Source organism: Hyperoodon ampullatus (assembly GCF_949752795.1).
Source record: "Hyperoodon ampullatus genome assembly, chromosome: 14".
NCBI classification, from domain to species: Eukaryota; Metazoa; Chordata; class Mammalia; order Artiodactyla; family Ziphiidae; genus Hyperoodon; species Hyperoodon ampullatus.
Genome location: NC_136927.1, coordinates 83,563,604 through 83,582,090, shown reverse-complemented (window position 1 = coordinate 83,582,090; position 18,487 = coordinate 83,563,604). Strand labels below are relative to the sequence as shown.

Genomic DNA, 18,487 nt, shown 5'->3' with positions numbered 1-18,487 from the left:
TTATTCCCACCGTGGCCCCCAGGGAAGAGCAGTTTCTGGCCGGTGACCCCAGCTTGCAGGAGACTGGGTCCCCAGCCTCTAGGTCTCCATTCTTAAACTCTCGCTCTGCTGACCTGGAAGCTGGGGCATCGGTGTCAAGTGGGGACAGCCCTGGGCCAGCAGGGAGGCCGCCCGGGGGGCCCTGAAGCCCCCTCACTGCCCTGAGTCCTTTGTCCTCATCTGGGCTGGGCCCCAGGCCCCCAGCTGAGTGCTTGGTTGGTGTGGATTGATTTCAGCCTCGGACGCTCAAGGAGCCCAGAGGCTGCCCCTGCAAAGGCTCTGACACTGGACCCCCGAGGCTGTCTAAGCCGGGAACGGTCCTCACGACTCATCCTCCCAAGACGCTGAGCCACACGGGGAGGGCGGGGCTGTGCACTCACAAATGCCAGAGATCCCTGGGCTTTCCGGCCCTCCCTTGGGGGGGCACCTGAGTGGGGATCCTCCAGGTCCCACGTCCCTTCCGCCCAAGCAGTTCCTGACGCGGGGTTCCCAGCACCGTTGCATTTGAAGGAAGAGCGGAGGGCTGCAGAGGGTGAAGGGGTCGGTACAGTAAGGTCACTTAGCGCTGTCTTCAGAGTGGCCTGTAATGACCTAGCTCATGGGGAAGTGCGGCCCCCTCTGCCCCCAGCAGCAAAGCAAAGGCCTGAGTGCAGGTAGCTCGTCTGAGAAGTGGCCTGGGGAGCCAGAGTGCAGGTGGGAGGCAGGCGGGAAGGGAGGGAGGAAGAGGCTCAGGGGCCCTGGCTGCGCTGGCACCGCTCAAGCAAGGGCTCAGGGTCCCCGGAACAGGGATGGCGGGGGAGGCGTTTATCCACTGGCTCCTGTGCCCCGTGGGTGCTGACAGGGGCCAGAGGCATGATAGGCTCACCTGGTCCACTTTCTGTGTGGGCCCTTGTGGGTGCTCTGTGGGCAGCAAAGCCCCAGGACAGGCAGGGATTGTCAGGTGGGCACCCAGAACAAAGCAGCGCGGGTGTGCAAGGTGTGTGGGGAAGCCTGAAGGAAGAAAAAGGGCCGGGCGAGACAGAGGGAGGCGAGAATGGGGGAGAAAATGGAAACACACACGGAGGGGTCTGAGATGCCAGCCCTGAAGCCCACCGCGCTGGGTCTCCCACTACAGATACAGGATTGCCCAAGCGAGTGCCACGTCCCAACCCTTTAGCTGACTTGTCAGAATCCACGGCAGCATTTCCAAGGCCCAGTGCAAACTGAATATGCAGGACCTTCTGTTCAAAAATTGTTAAGAATTTCAAGGTGGGGCTTCCCTGGTGGCGCAGTGGTTGAGAGTCCACCTGCCGATGCAGGGGACACAGGTTCGAGCCCTGGTCCGGGAAGATCCCACATGCCGCGGAGCAGCTAAGCCCGTGTGCCACAGGTACTGAGCCCGCAAGCCACAACTACTGAAGCTCACGCACCTGAGCCAGTGCTCCGCAACAAGAGAAGCCACCGCAATGAGAAGCCCGCGCACGGCAACGAAGAGTAGGCCCTGCTCGCCGCAACTAGAGAAAGCCCGCACGCAGCAACGAAGACCCAACGCAGCCAGAAATAAATAAATAAATAAAAATTAAAAGAAAAAAGAATTTCAAAGCGTTAAACTGAGCTCGGGACCCTTTAGAACACGGGGCCCTGGGCGCCTGCCCAGGTGGCAGGCCCGTGAAGCCAGAGCTGGTTAATATCACCGAGGCTTAGGGGTTCAGGGAGCTTGTGCAAGTGTCTACACTGTTGGTAAATGGCTGGGTTGGGATATGAAATCAGTTCTGTCTGACCCCTAAATCCTTGCTCCCAATCAAGGCTGGGTTCTGGGTCTTCAGAAGATGTAAAGGAATCCCGTGTGGGACTGACTGCAGCACCAGGGCACAGTTCCAGGCTAACGCAACACTCCCACGCATCAACACGTGCCATGTGTGTTGTGTTTGCTGCCCAGCATCCACTCCCAGTCTGTTTACCAACAGCACCTGGCTTACCTGTGGGGACTTCTCCTCACTCCTGTTCCATGCACAGGATGGGGTGGGGCTGACCTCACTCTTAATTCCTGGGGAAGACACATGACCCAGGCCTAGCCAATCAGGGCTTTCCATTCTTTTCATCTTCCTGACTACAGTCATTGGTTCAAGGATGTGCATGTGGCTCCAGCTCAGCCAATGAGAGGCAGCCACAGAAGTTGGGAAAGTGATGCACTCTCTCACCAGGGGATGTAAAGCTGCAGGAATGTAAACTGGGAGCTCTGGGAAGCCAAGACAGGGGAAGGCCTTGCTTGGGACAGAACTTACGTGGACAAAAGCATAGTCAAAGGATGGCAAGAGAGAGAGAGAGAGACATTTCTTGTGACATTGTTAGAGCCCCTGGATCTAGCCGTTCCTGAAGCTGGCTGGATCTCTGAACATTTTTTCTTAAGCCAGTTTGAGTTGGGCTTTTGTTACTGGAAGTGGAAAGAGTCCTGTGATAAATGAACATAGCTTGAGATGCTGATCTTTTACTATTACCAGGCAAACAACAACGACATTTGAACCTGGTTCAGGGTCCCCAAAGAATAATATGGTCAGGGCTCTGGGCTTAAGAGCGGGGACCACAGCTTGGCAATGAGGAGCTTCCCACTCCTATGAGCCCTAAAATCTTTCTAGACGTCCACAGGCAGCCTGATGGCCACACAGTGTTTGAATCCACCCACCAATGGGTCTTCTGAACATCAGCACCGTCCCTGGACAGCGGGCAAGTGGTTTCTGTAGGGCGAGGTGGCTTTCATTTCTGGCTCGTCATGGGAGTGGCTCTGGGGGCTCGACAGACTGAACAAAGGGAAGCCAGTGGCCAGGATTAACCTGACACCCAACACTTCACGGCTTCCACACCAGGGTGTCAGAAAAACCCGGAATCTTCCGGGGGTTAGGTTTGCGTTGGAGGAGGGAAACCCTTAGATTCAGAAGGAGGCTTCTCTGGGTGCAGACAAGCTGATCCTCCCAGGGCTGTGACAGGTCTCAGCAGCATTTTAAGTACGAGTGCACAGTGGGGTCTGCAAGCTTACACCTGGCAGAGAGACCCAGTGATGGGGGAACTTGGGGACGTCTCAGAAGACAGCGGAGGGGGTGGCAGTTGGGTCTCAAGGTGAGCAAACGTGGCTGAGGAATCAGGAATTATGAGTGTGGAGAGAGAGAGGGATGAGAATAGACAGACAGGACAGAGGCGGAGAGAGAGGAGGTGGGAACGGAAACCAGCGTAGGCTAGTGTTCAACCCGAGAAAGGAGGGGTCGGAGGAAAATTTTCCACTTTCTTCCCCTGAAACCTCCCTCACCAGACAGGCTTCTTCACTGCTAAGAAGATGTGTTTTGTTTTGTTTTGTTTTTTTCTTTCATCAGCGAACTGTCAAAATTACAGATGCTTGGTAGGAAGGCGAAGTCAGAATCTTCAATCCCTTTGGATTTTTTTGGATAAAATTTCCTGCCTCTGTCTCTCTGTCACATCATTAAGGAGAAGTTTATTGTCTTTGGGGCAACAATGTCGACTCTGATTAACGTTCAACAAGACAGACTCGGCAGTGAGTCGCCAGGATGGGAAATTAGGGAATGTCTTTTCGGGTGTTTTGGGGGGTTCTACAAGTCAGTAATCACTTTCCTCTTTCCTAAAGGGAAAGCAGTTTTGATTGGTGTGAAGGTGATTTTGTTTTTATATAGACGTAAAACTCACTCATGAATCAGAAGGTAATGGGGGGAAATGGGCTTGTTAAACTTGGTACTGAACTGTAACATGCCCACTGAACTACGAGCTCATCGTAGATGCCTGGGTATCAACTCATCTCATGCTCACTGCAGCCCTACGAGGTCCTCTGGGCTCTGCCCATTTCACAGATGAGCACCTGAGGCTTAGCAGCATCAGCCGTGTCCGGGATCACATGGCTTCATGGGGTGGAGCCAAGGTCCAGACCCTGGCAGGCAGAGTCCAGAGCTCACTCCCTTCCTCACTGACCACTACCTGCTCTAATCAGTGTTGGCCACAAAGGGGGCATTATGGGTCCTACAGCTGATGGCCCCAAGAATCTGACCCTGCGATTCCTGATGGGTGCCCTAGCACCCAGGAGGTGCACAGGACGTGATATTGAATGCATGGATCCTCACCACATACACACATACTAGACAGATGTCCTGGGAAACCACAGAGAGGGCTTTTCCAGAGATGGAACTCATCCTTGACAAATCGCCCCATTTGGATGTACCCCGAAGCAGACCCTGAGACAAGGCATGGATGCAGGTACTTAATTAGGGTCGTGACACCAGGAAGCAGGGGTCAGAGAAGAGGGATGATAAAGCTGCAGCTGCTCCTTCCGAGGAATTGTGGAAGGCACCTCGGAATTGCCCTGCTGAGACCAGGCACCCGGGGTCTTCACCCACTGACTCAGACTCATGGCTGAGGGCGGCCAGGGGCCTTTCCCGGCCACCCCTGCAGATGGGCTGGATGAGGTCTGGAGTGCAAGAAAGAGCCAGCAGGCAGCCGGGCTGAGAACAGAGGGCAGAGGATGGGGACGTGGACTGGCCGAGCTGCAGGAGAACTTAGAATGGTTGAGGGAACCCAGTGCACCAGCAGCTGCTGCTACAGGACTCAAGAGAGGAGAGTAAAAACAAGTGACATTTTTGAGGGCTTAACTATTTGCCAGTATCTTCATCTGTGTGAGCTGCTATAACAGAATACCACAGACTGGATGTCTTACAAACAATAGAAATTTATTTCTCACAGTTCTGGAAACTGGAAGTCCAAGATCAGGGTACTGGCAGATTTGGTGTCTGATGAGGGTTTCCTGGTTCATAGATGGCTGTCTTCTCACTCAGTTCTCTCATGATGCAAGGACAGAGGGCGCTCTCTGGGGCCTCTTTTATAAGGACACTAACCCCATTCACGAGGGTGGAGCCCTCATGACCCAGTCACCTCCCAAATGTCCCATCTCTGAATGCTGTCACACTGGGGGTTCGGAGTCTAACATACGGATTTTGCTGTAGACAAACATTCAGTTTACACTCCCCACTAGTAAGCACTAGCCTTATCTCTACTCTACAAGTGAGGAACCTGAGACACAGAGAGGTTCTAATCTCACCCAAGGTCACTCAGCCAGCAGGCAGCAGACAAGGATGAGGCTGGGCAGTCTGGACTCAGAGCTTGTGCTGGTAACCAGGGCTGGGACTCAGGTGATCGAGCAAGGCACTCAGGTTTAAAATTTAGGGAGATGTCACTCTCAGGGTTGGTCCTGTGCAAAGGTGGTGCCTGAGAGTCAGGCTTCCTTAAATTTTGCACCCTGAGTGCCTCACTTGCCTCACCCTGGTCCAGGCCCTGCTCATGGCTCTGTGCACTCTGCCCCCTGGAATGAGCTTCCCTGCAGTCCTGCACCCACTCCATCACACATCGCTTACAACCTGCACTGGGGGACGTGCTGGCTGGGTTCTAAGGCTGACCTAAGGTCACATGCCCCCACGTGCAGAAGGGGTAATTGAGACAATTATGCAGATTGTTTACACAAGAAATAATTTGTCCCTTCGATCTGAATTTTTCAAGAGGCTTCAAGTAACTGACAATAAAATACAACTTGATTTTAAAATGTATTTGAGGACTTCTAGTTTCCGCTCCAACATGTAGAGCTTAGAACTCATCATTCTCATCCTCACAACAAGAAAACAGCAGAACAAACTGAAAATCAACATCTCTTCTTAGATCCTTCAAGGAATTGAGGTCCCAGGGCAGACTGCGTCCCCAGAAACTTGGGAGAGACAGGCAGATACAGAGTCCTAACTTACAGGGACCAGAAGCTGCTGAAGCCAGTAGTGGGCAGGAACTTCTTAACAGCAATTGACTAATTGCTGGAGGCTGAGTGTGGGCTAGCTTGAGAGGAAAAACTCCAGGGTGTCCCGTTTCAAGACGGGTCCCACACTTTCATGAGTTTTCCCTTCGGAAGTCCCACTTGTGCTTCCAACAGGGAGAGGGGGAAAGAAGCCTTCTGAAATATGCCCCAAACCTTCTATTCTCCTTAGCAAAGGCCTGTACTCAAGGGAAAATACTTTACCAGAGCCTGCTCACCTAGGGCAAGGGCAACTAGATAGCTGGAGCCCCCTCTGGCCTTCCATCTCACTTTAGGGGAGAGGAAGAAACTCTTTTGAAGGTCACAGCCCAGGGGCTCTGGCCCACAGAGAAGATTTGATGATAAGATTACAGAATAGTTCCTTTCCTCATTACTTTACTATCACATCACTATACTAGCTCCAGGATAATAACAGGAGAGTACAAGTGAGAGCCACGAGACACAGACTCAATTTAAGAAAGAATTTCCAGGGAAAACCAAAGACAACAACAGGATGAAAACATGGACATGAGAGGAGCTTGAAGCCTTTTTTCTTACCTATGTTTACAACAAACATGAAACACAGCCCAACTCTGAGCCCCAGACTGTCATAGCGCCCACACTAAGTCCTGTTTGCCTCAGCTCCTGTTGCTCAATACAACATGTCCAGATTTCAAGAAAAACTTACAAGGCATACTACAAGGCAAGAAAAAACACAGTCTGAGAAGACAGACTACCTACAGAGGGACAAGGATGAGAATTACATCAGACATCTCTTCAGAAGCCATTCAAGCAAGAAGAGATTTGAGTCAAATATTTAAAGTGTTGAAAGAAAAAACCTGCCAACCTAGAATTCTGTATCCAGTTAAATTATTCTTCAAATTTGAAGGGAAAATAAACTGAGGACATTTGTCACCAGTAGACCTGCCTTGCAAGAAATATTTTAAAAAGTTCTTCATAGAGAAGGAAAATTCAGATCTACATAAAGAAAGAGCATTAGAAAGGGAATAAATGAAGGTAAAATTGAATCTTGTATTTTCCTTACTTGTAATTGATTAATAGATAACTTCAAAATTATAATAGCAAAATGCATTGGGTTATTATAGCTTGTGAATAAGCAAAATTAACGACAACAATATTATAGGAAACAGAAGGAGGAATGGATTGAGAACACTCTGTTATAAGGTATCTTCACTACCCATGAGGTGAGATAGTGTTAGTTGATAGTGGACTTGGATCAGCTATAAATGTATATTGCAAACTCTAAGGCAATCATTAAAAAAATTTTTTTAAAGAAGTATAACTGATATACTAGAGAAGAGAGAAAAATGAAATCATAGAGAATATGCTCAATTAAAACCAGAGAAGGCAGAAAAAGAGAAGACAAAAATTAACAAGTACAATGAATAGAAACAACTACAGTAGATATTAATCCAACTATATCAATAATCACTTTAAACATCAAGGTCTAAATACACCAATTAAAAGACATAGATTTACAGAGTGGATAAGAAAACAAGACCTGACTATATGTTGTCCACAAGAAACCTGCTTTAAATGTAATGACACAGAAGCATTAAAAATAAAAGGGTGGAAAAAGATAGACCATTCTTTTTAATGAAAAGAAAGCAGGAGTGGATATTTAAATTCAGACAGAACAGACTTCAGAGCAAGGAAAGTCAGAACGATAAGGAAGGAAGGAAGGGAAGGAGGGAGAGACGGACAGGGGAAAGAAGAAAAGAGGTGTTTTGGGTTTTTTTTTAACATCTTTATTGGAGTATAATTGCTTTACAATGGTGTGTTAGTTTCTGCTTTATAAAAAACTGAATCAGCTATACATATACATATATCCCCATATCTCCTCCCTCTTGTGTCTCCCTCCCACCCTCCCTATCCCACCCCTCTAGGTGGACACAAAGCATGGAGCTGATCTCCCTGTGCTATGCGGCTGCTTCCCACCAGCTACCTATTTTACATTTGGTAGTGTGTATATGTCCATGCCACTCTCTCATTTCGTCCCATCTTACCCTTCCCCCTCCCCATGTCCTCAAGTCCATTCTCTATGTCTGCACTTTATTCCTGTCCTGCCCCTAGGTTCTTCAGAGCTTTTTTTTTTTTTTAGATTCCATATATATGTGTTAGCATAGGATATTTGTTTTTCTCTTTCTGACTTACTTCACTCTGTATGACAGACTCTAGGTCCATCTACCTCACTACAAATAACTCAGTTTCATTTCTTTTTATGGCTGAGTAATATTCCATTGTATATATGTGCCACATCTTCTTTATCCATTCATCTGTCGATGGACACTTAGGTTGCTTCCATGTCCTGGCTATTGTCAATGATAGTCATTTTCACAATGTTGATCATTCCAATCCAAGAACATGGTATATCTCTCTGTTTGTATCATCTTTAATTTCTTTCATCAGTGTCTTATAGTCTTCTGCATACAGGTCTTTTGTCTCCTTAGGTAGGTTTATTAATAATCACTTGATTCTTAATCCTGTTTATATTTAATTATAAACATAAGACTTACTTTTAGAATAAAAAGAATGAAACACATCTCCATCATGTGCCTTTGTTCCCAATAATCCCTTTCAGATAGATCTGTGAAGTAATACAGAACACAGTGTCGACATACCTTTCATTTCAAAGGCCGAAAAAAATAGGGCTTAAGTAGTGAGATCATTTCTATTAGGCTTTATATTAGTATCAGTTAATGAGTTAATCAGTCAAATGAGTATCAGTTGATTTAATCTCACCCAAATGAATGGGTCTCTATTGGTTTATCAATGTGATAGAGCATCAGAGTTCAATGGGCAGGAAGAAAATTCTGCCGGCATAATGTGAGTCTTCACTTTTCCCTTCTGAATCACAAAAGTACCTCCCATTCCTACAGGCTTATCTCCATAATGTTTTTCAAGAGTCTGTCTCATACAAGTCACGAGGTTAAGTTTTCCAGTTCTTCTTTTGGCTTTCACCTCAATGACCTTTTAGTTCCTTGGAAAAATGCTATCGCTTACTAAATATTATTCTTTTTAAAAAAATTTTTGTTTGCATTGGGTCTTCATTGCCGCACGTGGGCTTTCTCTAGTTGCAGCGAGCGGGGGCTACTCTTTGTTGCAGTGCTCAGCCTTCTCATTGCAGTGGCTTCTCTTGTTGTGGAGCATAGGCTCTAGGCGCGCAGGCTTCAATAGTTGTGGCACATGGGTTTAGTTGCTCCACGGCATGTGGGATCTTCCCAGACCAGGGTTCAAACCTGTGTCCCCTGCATTGGCAGGCGGATTCTTAACCACTGAACCACCAGGGAAGCACAAAGTAGTATTCTTAACCTTAGTTTTAAATAAGACTCTCACTCTGCCTGTAGTCTTTTCTGAATCTTTTATTACTGGGTTATTTAAAGAGGTTTGGGACCTGGGTAGCTTTGGATTTTCTTAAGAAAACTAGAGTAGTAGCAGTAAGCATTCAAATTTTTAGCTATCTGAGAACTTTTGGAGAATACTGCATTTTTAGAACAAAATCACCTTTCCAGGTTGGCCTTCACTGGCAAAAAGATTAGCCAGTAATGCAAACCCAAAATCATGATATTTCTCACTGTATTTCTCTAGTAGGCACCCTCCACCTGCGGAGTTAACATGAGCAAAGTAACTTCCATTCACAGGAAGTTTGTGCTCACTTTCCGTTTGAACAACTGGCATAAAATCAGAATTGAATCCAAGAGTCTGAAATGGGCCTGCTCCTGCTCCAAGAACAAAAGCTCCAGGAAGCTGGATTTCTTTTGCGATTTTATTCAGATCATAAACTTTTTTTTTTATTTGTAAGTAAGTAAATAAGTAAGGCACACCTCCTACTTCTGCAATTCTAGTTTTCCCACAGATACTTTTTACAGGAAAGGTAAATGGCTCCTTAGTCAAATTAGGGCAATCAACTACAGAGGCCTGGACATCAGCAAAAGTATCCATTAACCCCTTCTGCAGAACTCCAAACTCCGGAACTCCACACTCCAGAGGCCCTCCTTTCGACGTGCTGCCTCTCCCCTTCTGCCGAAAAGAGGTATTTTTAAAAAAGAGTCCAGGGTTTCCCTTGTGGCGCAATGGTTAAGAATCCACCTGTCAATGCAGGGCACACGGGTTCGAGCCCTGGTCTGGGAAGATCCCACATGCCGCGGAGCACCTAAGCCCGTGCGCCACAACTACAGAGCCTGCGCTCTAGAGCCTGCAGGCCATAACTACTGAGCCCACGTGCCACAACTACTGAAGCCTGCACGCCTAGAGCCTGTGCTCTACAACGAAAGAAGCCATTGCAATGAGAAGCTTGCACATCACAACGAAAAGTAGCTCCAGCTCACTGCAACTAGAGACAGCTCGTATATAGCAATGAAGACCCAACACAGTCAAAAATAAATAAATAAATAATAAATAAATGTATTAAAAAAAAAAAGAGCCCAACCAAGAAGAAAATGTGTCTCCAGAGACAGAAGAGAATTTCTCTCAGTTGCTTCACCCTCTAGAAAAACTTAATAAAAATTAAGCATTCAGTAAAACAAATGCTGGAAGACAAAATGATTTTCAAATCCTATTTAACATATAAACTGACCAAAGGGAACAGATTTTTTAAAAAAATTTTTACATAACTAAGAAATAAAATGTTAAATGACAGAGAACACAACAGATACGGTTGGAAATCAAATATTAACAGAGAGAAAAGGCATACACATGAAAAGAGCAAAGAGATCAAAGCTGAGGGAAGCTAACAGAGGTGGAGGCCTGTTGCAGGAGATGCGATATAAGGGTTTGGGGGTGTCCCTGGATTACAAAGCCCAACAGTGACAATGTATTCAAAGACATGAAGCAGGAAACTTTCCCTGAAATGAAGAAAAACCTCTGAAGCTTTATATTTAAAAAACTCATATGTTCCAAGAAACTTTTCTTTAAAATGCCCAACACCGAGATATGCTGTAATTGAACAATTGAATTCCAAAGACAGAGAAAGACTTCTTCAAACATTGAAGCAGGAAAACAGGTCAGGGAAAAGGAGGGAAATATTTTAGTTGATCTGACTTTTCCACAGAAACACGTTGCACCAGAAGACAACTTCCACAAAGTCCAGATGGGCCGTGGATGTGACCTGGAAACGTTACATGTAGGCAAGATGTTCAAATCAACACAGTGGGTAGATGCTCCACACACAAGAGGACACACATCCCTGGAGAAAATTCCTTGGGAGAGTTTTGGAAAGAGAACTGGAGTCAATTCTTTGACAGTGAGATCCAACCAGCAAGAGAATAATCAAAAAAGAATTCAGACCAAATATACAACTACCCTACGACCCAGCAATTCCATTCCTAGAAACACCCTAACAGAAAAGAGGGCAAATGTCCAGACAAAGACCTGCACATGAATGTTGGAAGCAGCTTTATTCATTGTAGCCCAAATCTGGAAAGAACCCAAACGTGCATCCGCAGGAGAATGGACAAACTGTGATCCATCCACACAGGGAACACTACCCAGCAGTGATGTGTGAACTACTGGTTCACAAGACACTGATGGATCTCCCAGTGAAAGAAGCCAGATGTACATTTTACAAGAGTCAGTTTTCCCATCTCGACTCACTTTACATGATGATCAAGAACAGGCAACACAGGGCTTCCCTGGTGGCACAGTGGTTGAGGGTCTGCCTGCTGATGCAGGGGACACGGGTTCGTGCCCTGGTCCGGGAAGATCCCACATGCCGCGGAGCGGCTGGGCCCATGAGTCATGGCCGCTGAGCCTGCGTGTCTGGTGCCTGTGCTCCGCAACGGGAGAGGCCATGGCAGTGAGAGGCCCGCGTACCGCAAAAAAAAAAAAAAAAAAAAAAAAAGAACAGGCAACACAGATCCACAGTGATAGAAGTCAGGACAGAGGTTACCTTTGGGGGCTTAAGGGTCAACAGAAGAGGTGCTGGAAATGGTCGGAGTGACCTGGGTGGTGATGACACAGGTGTGTGCACATGTGAAAATTCATCAGGATGCACTTTGTGTGTGTTCACAGGGAGAAGGGAGGAGGGGGGAAGGCCACCTGCCAGGTCACAGTCATACAGCAGAAAAAAGAGGCCCACCGAAAGTGCCATCAGAGTAACGGTTGATTCCAAACTCGGGGAAACTTCAACCACTGCGGACAAGGAAACCCAAGGCTAATCCAACAGCAGCCGTCAGTTATTTCGTAGTGAGGAGGGTGTAGCACAAATACTCTGCAGCTCCAGGAGGCCGATCTGGCGGGAGAATCAGGTAGCGTAGATGCTTGGCTGCAGGGAAGCCCACAAGCCAGGGGCAACGCAGAAGGCATCACCCCCAGAATCCTACAATAATGTCAAGCCCCACATCTCGGACGAGGGGGGCGTGACACTGTTCTGAAATGAAGGCGCTCTGACAGCAAGGACCCATGTGCCCAGCATGTTCAGTTCCCTTTGCTGCTCTAACAAGTTGCCGCAACCTGAGTGTCTTAAAACAGCATGGATTTATTCTCTTACAGTTCAGGAGGTCAGAATTCTGAAATGGTTCTTACTGGACCAAAATTCAGGTGTATCAGGGCTGTCTTCCTTCCCCGAGGCTCTAGAGGAGAATCTGCTTCTTTGCCTTTTCCAGTTTCTAGAGGCTGATGCATTCCTTGGCTTGTGGCCCCTTCCTCTATCTTCAAAGGCAACAAAGTCATCACTCCAACCTCTGCTCCTGGCCTCACATTCTCTTTCTCTCATCCTCCTGCCTCCCTCTTATAAGGACCTCTATGAATACATGGGGCCCATTCAGACAATCCAGGATAATTTTCCCATCTTAAGATTCTTCATCACGTCCGCAAAGTCCCTTTTGCTACATAAGGTGACATATTCATAGGTTCCAGAGATCAGGCCTTGGACTTCTTTGGGGGCCATTATTCTGCCCACTGCACACAGAGACTGAGCTTCATTTATGCAACATCTCAGAGCCTCGATCTCAGACTTCTGATTGGTCCAGGGTGGGTTACACACCCATCCCTCATCCAATACCCAGGAAGAGAGGAGGGAAATTCTGGTGGGCATCTCTGAACCATAGCGACCAAGTGGATCCGTGCTCAGCTAACTCCAGAGGGGACCTGAGACAGGACCCAGCCGAGCCACATCCCCAGGTCCCCCACCAGAGGCTGAGCTGGCCTCACATCATGGGCCCTCCTTAGCCAACCAGCCAGGACAGCAGAGCCGGCCGCCCACGCCTCCAGCCCTGTCCACACCTGCCTCCCTGCCCTCCTTTTTGCTGATCTTGTGCTAGCAGACAAGTGAAGCTGCCAGCTCTTGGCACAGTGCTGATGTCCCCCAAGGCTGGCGAGGTGTGACGGTGACTTGTTATGAGGCTAGCATGGGGAAGACTGGACTTTCTCACCCCTGGTGTCTGGAGACAGCTGCTCTAAATTCCCCTGAGCTCCCAGCCCAGAGGGAAGGAGAGCAAAGCCAGAAAGGTAAAAGAGAAGCAGATTCCCGGTGCTGAGAGCCAAGGGCCAGGGCCCCGACTGCTTGGAGGGGAGCTCCCCGCTCCTGGAGGTAAAATCCAAGCCCTTCCCATGCTGATGAGGCCGGGCGTGGTCTGGCTCGTGCTCCCCACTTCTCCAGGCTCATCCTAGCCTTCTTCCTGCTTCAGTCTCCCCCTGCACCTTCCAGCCTACCTACTTTTGCCTACCTGGACCTGCTGCCTGGATCACTGTCCCAGCCCCATCCTTCCCCTGGCCAAATCCCACTCATCTTTCCAGTGTCGGGATACATGTTCCTTCCTCCTGGAATACGGTCTGTCTGAACCTCGCAGACTGTGAGATGCCCCCTCTTCACACCCCCTCGGACGCATGCCCCTGCGTCTTCACTTGTCTGTCTCCCTGTGTTGGGTCACAAGCTTCGTGTCCCTTCTCAGATTCTCCCAGGTGCCCCTTCCTTCCCTCCTGGATGACACCACCCCACACCTCCACTTCCATACGTGGATGAGATACCACACAGAGGGGACCCTGGTTTTCTAGCAGCCAGAGGGGCTGGATGACGTGGCTGGGGAGGAAATGTGTTGTGGGGGATTCCCTGAGCCGGGTACAACGCCTTCTCCTTTCTCTCTCCTGTGACTCCTTGGAGGTGCAGTTCCTCCTTTCAGCCCTTCCAGGGAAGTTCGTGTGCTGGGTGAACACACCTGCCAGGCAACCCAGTCTGTCCCTCCTCAGCACTTTGGGTGTGGCAGCCAGTGCCCTGCATCACCGCCCATCAAATCCTCCCCCACCACCTCACCTCCCTCTCCATCACCTCCACTGCCCTGGGCTTGTTCCTCCCCAGTACAGCAGAAGCCACCTAATCCTTGCCTCAGGCTCTGCTTTCTAAAGGATCCCTGCTCTTTGACGACAGGAACATGTCTTATTCATTATTTTAATCCCAGTGCCTGGCAATGAATATTTGAGGAGTGACGTGTTCATTCATTTTTCTGACACTCACTTTGCCAATGAGAAATAAAAGCACAGAGGAGGTGAGTGGAAGCTCTCTTTTAGCATCCTTGGTCAGAAATTGATCTAATGGCTGAACTGGAATCGTTATGCTCTTATCAACAGGTGGGGAATTGAGAGCCTCTTTTCACTTCTGTGAAGATGAATGAACCTGGTTGATATAAATTCAGAGAGCTGGAAACACAAGAGGTTTCCTATCCAGGCCTCAGAGTTTTCCCAACTGTCCGGAGGTGAATTAACCTTGAGCTTGGACTTGTGCCGTCTACAAGGCACATGTCTTTCAGCTACTTTCTTGCAGGTCCTTAAACCATGACACGTGGATGTATCAGCACAGTGAGAGCCTCCCTCTACCCCGGGTTTCAGCCACTTTTGAACCACGAGTCCCCAATAAAATGAGGCATAAATGTGTCTGTTTCACATCTTGCAGCAAAGTGCAAGAAATTCCTCCAGATCACTTCCTGAAACAAAGTCCCCTCCATTCTGAGAGGAGGCAGCCAGATGTAGCCAGTACTGGCCCCCTAGAGAAGGGACAACCCTCAGTGCCTCTCCAGCATGGATGCATATCCAGTCATTCAAACAGAAGGCGAGTGACTTTTGCGCTTCTCCCCGGTGGTAACAGTGTGTTTTGTGATATTGCTTTTGTAAGTTCCCCAAGCATGAGTCACAATTCTTCCATTTGCTTGGCTGTTTCCTAATAGTACAACCTAATTAAGCATGATTAGCTTTCAAATTGCGTTAGACTGAGGCCCCCACATATAGAGAACCCCGAATCTAATTAGAGGCCATCGCGAGCATCGGAGAAGCCTGCAGATGTGACACCACTCCATGAAGCATAATTGTCTGCTGGATTTTCTACTTCAATTTTCTTAGTGATGAGAGCAAAAAAAAAAAAAAAAAAAGTAGTGGGAAAAATACTATGTTTTTCAGCTGCAGTGATAACTTGAACAAATAGCTTTGCATCCTAATATAACGTATTTCCGGTAGACATTTCAGAAAGGAGGTGACCATAAAGTGCCTTATAAAGAATGGACGTGTCCCTTTGCAGCTTTTCCCCTCCGTCCTTCAAAGTGACTTGATAACATTTATTTTATTTCTTCATTTTTCAACTAGCATGTTTGTATTTATTCTTATAAACTTACAAGAGCTGTAGAAGCCTAAGCGAAGAGTTCTGGAGAGTACTCTGTACTCTAAACACCATACAGCACCACTCCCATCTGGGCGGTGAGCCTGAGTTCACCCCTCTCCCCAGGGTGCTGTAACCTGCAGACCCCCCAGCACCCTTGACTGAGGTGGTTCCGGGTGCTTCGGTGCCTTTATTGGTGATATTTTAGCCTGTGGCCTCTGTAGTCTCAGACAATCAACCATTTCCAACCTGTCTTGCCGCACACCGTCCTGTGTTCAGTGTTCAAGGTAATGCCTCCCACACAGGGTCAAGCTCTGGAACATCCTCTAGGGACACGTGTGGCCAAAGACACCAGTGTTGATTTACAGCAAGAACATCCAGAGGGCCTTGGCCTGGGGGTCCTGCTGCCACTGACTTTATAACATTTCCATGTTAAAATGAAGCAGCCACGGGACTTCCCTGATGGCACAGTGGTTAAGAATCTGCCTACCAATGCAGAGGACACGGGTTCGATCCCTGGCCCGGGAAGATCCCACATGCCGCGGAGCAACTAAGCCCATGTGCCACAACTACTGAGCCTGCACTCTAGAGCCTACGAGCCACAACTACTGAAGCCCAAGCACCTAGAGCCCGTGCTCCACAACAAGAGAAGCCACCGCAATGAGACGCCCATGCACCGCAACGAAGCGTAGCCCCAGCTCACCGCAACTAGAGAAAGCCTGCGTGCAGCAAGGAAGACCCAACGCAGCCAAAATTAATTAATTAATTAATTAATTAATTTTTTAAAAAATGAAGCATCCACAGCATTTGTGCCAAGACCCAGTCAAACTCATGTTAGCCCCAAGCCTCCCGTGAGCTCATGCTGGAGGATTTCTTTTGACTGTTTCTGAAACAGAGAGGGACTTGGGGCAAAGAGACGAGGCCCAGGAGGTCACAGCCCTGAGGACACCCCACCTTGGTTGATGAGACCACAGAGAGCCTGAGTGAGAAAACAAAGCACGACTGGGGTCCGTCTCCCAGTAAAACCCAAACCCAATACGTGATTTAATTAGTTTGGGGACTGAAAGTAGAAAAAGTTCAGTGGTTGCTTTTTTGGGGAAAAAAAAATTGGCTGGGGGCAGGGGGATGAGTCAATGCTTTTCCTGCCTGAAGTTTCGTGCAATGAACTTCATTTTCTCATGTTTCTGCTCCATTGGGCCGCCATGAGCCGTCCACCCTCTCCTGCCCGGGGCTGACCGTGCTCTCCAGTCCTGAGGTTGCTTTGGCCACCCGGCTCCAGGGAAGAGACGTTTGGGGCTGGCTGGGCTGGGGCAGGCGGTCGGACCCACTCCCTCCTCCCGCGTGGGCGGGTGGGCCATCCAGAGGCATGTTCCCGGGAGAAGGGACCGTTCTGATGTGAGACTGAGCTGGAGGCAAGGCGCAGGGCTGGGGACGTGGTAATGGTTGGATGGTGGACAGCTGCTTAAGGGCCGGAAGTTGATGGAATCACTTGAATCCGGTCAGCCAGCCCCACAGTAGCTGTGCCTGTCCACCGGGTCTCGCAAAGACCAGCACAGAGTCCACAGCCAGAGCAAGCAGCGAGGCATCGCTCCCTGCCTTTTCCCAGAAGCACAGAACTCAAACCACTCCGGGAACCAGAGACTCGGGGCTTTGGAGGCATTTAGGAACAGAGCCTCAGCCCGGGCACTCTTGTTCCCAGATGCCATTGGTGAGACCGCCTGGTGGCTCTCAGGCTGCTGGAGGGGACCAGTGAAGCCAGACTCTGGAGGCCAGTGGATGATGGATGCTGTGCAGGGACGCTAGCTTCGCACATCTCACCTCGGGACCTTGTTGCCCGTTCATGATGAGAGTGTTTAAAAAGCTTTATAGCGATTTGACACCACAGTGACATCCGAGCACATGACCAGTGCATAGCCAGCCCTGGGCACCAAGGGGTTACCTCCAGGTCTCTGACAGATTGGAAACAAAATACCCAGCCCTTTGCCACACTTACTGTGGGGAGCTGTAACTGACAGCCTCCCCTCTGAACCTGCTCGGGGTCCCCACTGAGAGCACCCAGAATGGGGGGACACATGGCACAAGGGAGGAGGTAGGGCCAGCTTTCCATCCATCAGGCTAGTGCTGCCCAGCACCCGCCCCCACTTGGTCTTTAGATGTGCACAGGGACTTGATTCGGAGCCACAGGCTACGGTGGGAATCCTGGGTAGGACCCTGTGTCCCTAGGTATCTTCGGGAGGCTGTGCAGCCTAGTGGTTCTCTGTGTGGGCCCTGGAGCCAGGGGGCTTGGGTTCAACTTCTTGGCTCTATATCCTTGGCAAGTTACTTTGGTTCTCTGTGTCTCAGCTTACTGATCTGTGAAATAGGCCTCAAAGCGGGGGCACAGCTGGCAGATAGCACCAACTTGGTGCATGAGGCCCTGTGTCATTTTGTCCTTCCCCGGGGAGGGGGTCTTCCCTCTCGATTCAGGTCTCCCCACAAAGGCCACCTCCTCAGAGTGGTCTTCCATGACCCCGCTTTCTCCACTGGTCACCTTATCCCCTCCCATCACGTGTCACTCCTGGGTAGCGTATTTTTATTTGTTTCTTTATATGGCCTGTGGCTCTCCCAGTAGAACATGAGCTTCGGGAGAAAAGACTCCATCTGTCCTGCCTGTGGCTGCATCCTGATGCTGATGGGTTCTGGTACAAAGGAAGTACCAAGAAATATTTGTGAACAAAAGACCAGATCTTTTCACGTGCCCATCCTGGCTTCCCACCCAGCACAGGTCGATCTGGGTCTGTCACATCTGGGCCAAGCACAGGGGAGCACCCGGGAGATGCCGGATGCAGCTTCCATGGGTTACACACCCCCAGCCAACATGCAAGGAGCCGTCCTCAGGCTGGGTGCCAGGGCTCGTGGGCCTCCCGGGCGCCATCCCCCGTCAGACCAGTTGTGAGTGATCTGTATACGTTGCCAAAACAGCGCCTGCTTTCATTCAGTTCCTTACTGTGGAACGCTGTTTTTCAGACTCTCCAGAAAGCCAGCACCCAGAGAGGTGCTTT

General features: G+C 49.1%; 1 protein-coding gene across 1 annotated transcript; it reads right to left on the bottom strand.

Moving 5' to 3' along the window:
• Positions 1 to 8,635: 8,635 nt before the first annotated feature.
• LOC307063135 (ester hydrolase C11orf54-like) lies at positions 8,636 to 17,952 on the bottom strand (the record flags this gene model as incomplete). Its single annotated transcript, XM_079719111.1, has 4 exons — positions 8,636 to 8,686; positions 9,371 to 9,886; positions 17,440 to 17,491; positions 17,795 to 17,952. 4 exons carry the CDS (start codon positions 17,950 to 17,952, stop codon positions 8,636 to 8,638), a joined length of 777 nt encoding a protein of 258 aa, XP_079575237.1.
• Between the last annotated feature and the right edge of the window lie 535 nt (positions 17,953 to 18,487).